Genomic DNA, 4,081 nt, shown 5'->3' on the forward strand with positions numbered 1-4,081 from the left:
AATATTGGATTTTTTATTTTAATATGGAAGAGTAGAGAGAGTTTTACATTAATGTTGTAAAAAATAGAGTTTTACATTAATATTTACTCATAAGATTAAAAAATAAAAAAGTAGATTCCACTTCACTCTATCTCTACTTTTAAATAAGTCGGAATAAATTTTGTAAGCACACAAATATTCACCAATAAAAAATAAAAAAACTTCTCATATATAATAATAAAAAGATATTTTTTATTTATAATATTAAAAACATAATTTTTTAAATACAAAAAAATTTTAAAAATATAAATAATAGTTTTTATTTTGTTTTTATTGTTAAAATTTTGTTAAATATAATAAAAAATAAAAAGTATTTTTTTTTATAATTTATTGATACTTAAATAAATTTTTCGTATTATTAGTTGATTTTGATGATTTATTTTAGTGTAAATCTAAAATTTGTTAGCACTTAAGTAAATATATAAAAGAAAAAAAAAGGAGAAAAAATATAAGTTGGCACGTGTTAAAAGTGTGAGATAAAGAAGTAGGTAGATTCGGTCCCTCGGTAATGGTGGTGGATGTCGAACACGTGTTTCATTAGGTGTCATCTTGTCTTTCTCTATGTCTTGAATCTTTCCCAATTTTCGGACCCTTCTCCATTCTCTATTTTCTTTTTCTTTTTCTTTTTCTTTTTTTATTGGCTTGTAAAAGAAGAAGAGCCTTGCAAGCAACGAATAAATAAACCCATTGACTCAACTGAATCTTTCTAATTAAAATACCTCACTGAACTTTCCCAGTTTTTCCGGAACGAGAAGAAGATTCTCATGCTACCTTCTTCATTAAATTAAAAGGTACAACTACTACTACTGTTACTAATTTATTGTTTTTCGTTTTCAATTTTCTACTATTTAAAGCTTTTAATAGCAGCTGAGATAGTCTCTTTCACTAGAATTATAATTAAGTTTAATTAAATATGTATGCAGTTAAAGTTGAAATCTTTATATGATGATCACAAAAGTTTTTGATGAATTTCTACTGAGTTCACTTGCTATGGCTTGTTAGTGCAGATTTGAGCTTTTGGGTATGGAAGTTCTCTGTTATGGTTCCACACCATGCTGCCAAGTGGTGCAGACAAAGTGGAAATTGGTTGAAAAGAGCTTCAATTCACGCCAATCAAGGTTTCCAAGCTTTGTAAATCATGGAATTTCTTGTTCCAACACCGTACCTAGAAGTGATTCCATGAGATTTCATGATAGGTCACTAAGTGTTCCAGAAGAGTCCAGAAGATTGAAGAGTTTCAGGGTTTATAGTGGAACTTCTGATGGCTATGTGATTGGTAGTGAAGATGCAATTGCAGGGATTGATGAACAGGCTGCTTCTAAGATTCTAGTTCCAGGGTTACCAGATGGTTCAAATGGTGAATTTGGTGCTCCTATAAGTAGTTGTTTCTGGCAATGGAAACCTAAACTTAATGTACACTATGAGAAAGCTGGTTGTGAAAACATTGGTTCACCAAATGTTCTTTTTCTTCCTGGTTTTGGTGTTGGTTCTTTCCATTATGAGAAACAGCTTAAGGATTTGGGGCGTGATAATAAAGTGTGGGCATTGGATTTTCTAGGCCAAGGAATGTCCCTTGCTTTTGAAGACCCTGCCCCTAAGATTAAGGAAGGTGAAAGGGATATGGATAGGGATAGTACTTCTTCATGGGGTTTTGGAGAAGAAGCTGAACCTTGGGCAACTAAGCTTGTTTACTCTGCTGATTTGTGGCAAGATCAAGTTAGATACTTCATTGAAGAGGTAAATGACATTGTCTTAGATTGGTTGCAACAACTTACTTTGAAAATTTATTGATTCTTAGTGGAATGACTGTGTTTTCGGTTTTCTGCAGGTGATCCGGGAGCCTGTTTATATTGTGGGGAACTCACTAGGAGGATATGTTGCATTGTATTTCGCAGCACGAAACCCTCATTTGGTGAAGGGTGTCACATTGCTTAATGCAACACCTTTTTGGGGGTTTCTTCCTAATCCAATCAAGAATCCACGGATAGCGAAATTGTTTCCATGGGCAGGAACATTTCCTTTACCTTCTAGTATAAGGAGGTTCACAGAATTGGTGTAAGTTTCATTCAATGTTATTCATTTGTCTCTTTGAAAAGGCATGTTTCTTATAAAACGTTCTGTTTTGACCTTTAGGTGGGAGAAAATTAGTGACCCTGCAAGCATTGCTCAGGTGCTTAATCAGGTTTATGCAGATCATTCGACAAATGTAGATAATGTGTTTTCGCGCATAATTGAAACCACAAGGCACCCTGCTGCCGCAGCATCGTTTGCTTCAATCATGTTTGCTCCTCAGGCTGAAATATCTTTTGCTGAAGCTTTATCTAGGTAGCAGAATACTAAAACAATTATAGCATTAAGAATTTGAATACTGCTGTGGCTATGGATATGCATTTATGATTTATGGTTCAAACCTTGAGGATTTTGAGTGTTGTTTGCAATGTAGATGTAGAGAAAACGATGTGCCGATATGCCTGATGTATGGGAAAGAAGATCCATGGGTGAAGCCAATATGGGGAGTGCAAGTGAAGAAACAAGTGCCTGAAGCTCCATACTATCAGATCAGCCCCGCCGGTCACTGCCCTCATGATGAAGTCCCTGAGGTATGCAACTAGCATCCCTTCCTCATTTTCTAGTTCCATGTGACTGTTATGGCAAATGCTTAAAAGTGCATCCCCAAGGGTGCAATGTAAACCGTCTAACCTAATAATTAGATTCCACAGCTTGAATCCGTAGCTTTGAGGTCACAGAGAGACAACTCAACCCTTCTCCAACGCTCCCCTTCATGGCAAATGCTTGACATACACAAATAGATTAAAATAAAAGAGAGGTTAAGAGAGTAAAAAGCATTGCTAGAATTTTGCTTTCACAAAAATGTCTCATGTTTATTGACACTTTCAACATGAATTCAGTCAGTTACACCAACCAATGATGGATCCATATTTAAATAGTTGGGGACATGTAAATGTACCTACAATATTTTGCCCTATTATATTGTTAAGTTTGACCCCTACACCAACCTATGAGTAGGTGAGGCTTCTCGACTCGCTTTTTGCGCGGCTCGGTGTCTTACCCTATAAAAACTTTTGATTATTCCTCTATGAGAAGTTTGTTTATTCGATTATTCTGCCATAAAAAGTTTGATTATTCGACTGAGTTAGTGTTATACTACTTGAGTTGATTCTGAAAATTCTTGTCCAAGATTATTATTGTAGCATTGGTCATTCAGATCATATCATTGTGTGCAGGTGATAAATTTCTTACTAAGGGGTTGGATCAGACACCTTGAGTCCAGTGGCTCTCTCTCATTGCCACTGCTTGATGAGCTAGACAGCAAGAAACATACTAATGCCATTGCTAGGGAATTGGAATATATCAGAGAAGGTTCAAAAAAATCAGTGATGGTAAGATATTTTGGGTCCACGGTTTCCTTGTGGGACAGGCTAATATCTTACATCAATTCAGGCTCCAAGTTAAGGAATTTGGCAGCCAAGTCACAACAATGATGTATGATCAATTATGCCCTCTTGATAAGATAAGAAAAAAATTGTATATTTTGTGTATAAAGAAAATGAATCAACTGCCATTCACTTATTGTAGAATCAGTTTGCTATTGTATGGCATAGCACACTATAGTGATTAGAGTGATTTAGTCTAAAATGGTTTACGGGTTCATACATAATCGTAGAACTATGAAGCAACAACATTGCACACGACATTAATTTGCTAGTAATTAGTATATGGTTTAAAACAATAAAAATGGAATCCTTTATTGGAGAACGTCTATCAATTTATATTAAAATAATTTCTAATATAAGAAATTGTTTTAATTTGATAAACTGGCTCAAAAAATAATTTTAATTTGATAAAATGATTTAAAAACATTTTAAATATCAAATTTGGATTTTTCTTAAATCTTTTAAAAAATAGCTCTTGATAATTTTATGCCAAGTGTTTTTTCTTTTATATGTATTTTTAAATATTCTAAAAAAATAAGATTTTTTTTTTCTAAAGGCAGTCATTTACTTTATTTCACCAATAAAAG

The 4,081-nt window shown here is 33.8% G+C and overlaps 1 protein-coding gene across 2 annotated transcripts; it reads left to right on the top strand.

The window, feature by feature from the left end:
- The first annotated feature begins 662 nt into the window (after nucleotides 1-662).
- LOC107477475 (pheophytinase, chloroplastic) lies at nucleotides 663-3,638 on the top strand. Of its 2 annotated transcripts, none has more exons than XM_016097506.3 (6): nucleotides 663-830; nucleotides 1,047-1,776; nucleotides 1,868-2,094; nucleotides 2,173-2,364; nucleotides 2,483-2,639; nucleotides 3,285-3,638. In XM_016097506.3, exons 2-6 carry the CDS (start codon nucleotides 1,063-1,065, stop codon nucleotides 3,540-3,542), a joined length of 1,548 nt encoding a protein of 515 aa, XP_015952992.1. In that variant the 5' UTR covers nucleotides 663-830; nucleotides 1,047-1,062; the 3' UTR covers nucleotides 3,543-3,638. The 2 variants fall into 2 exon arrangements, with proteins under 2 accessions (XP_015952992.1, XP_015952993.1); XM_016097507.3 differs by having other exon boundaries at nucleotides 673-830; nucleotides 1,042-1,776.
- The last annotated feature ends 443 nt before the right edge of the window (nucleotides 3,639-4,081 follow it).

This window comes from Arachis duranensis, chromosome 3, assembly GCF_000817695.3.
Source record: "Arachis duranensis cultivar V14167 chromosome 3, aradu.V14167.gnm2.J7QH, whole genome shotgun sequence".
Classification (NCBI taxonomy): Eukaryota; Viridiplantae; Streptophyta; class Magnoliopsida; order Fabales; family Fabaceae; genus Arachis; species Arachis duranensis.

Coding starts and splice junctions, on each gene's coding strand:
- LOC107477475 (XM_016097506.3), top strand. CDS start 1,063: ATGGAAGTTCTCTGTTATGGTTCCACACCATGCTGCCAAGTGGTGCAG. Junction 2,095..2,172: donor AGGAGGTTCACAGAATTGGT/GTAAGTTTCATT, acceptor TTTGACCTTTAG/GTGGGAGAAAATTAGTGACC. Junction 2,640..3,284: donor CTCATGATGAAGTCCCTGAG/GTATGCAACTAG, acceptor CATTGTGTGCAG/GTGATAAATTTCTTACTAAG.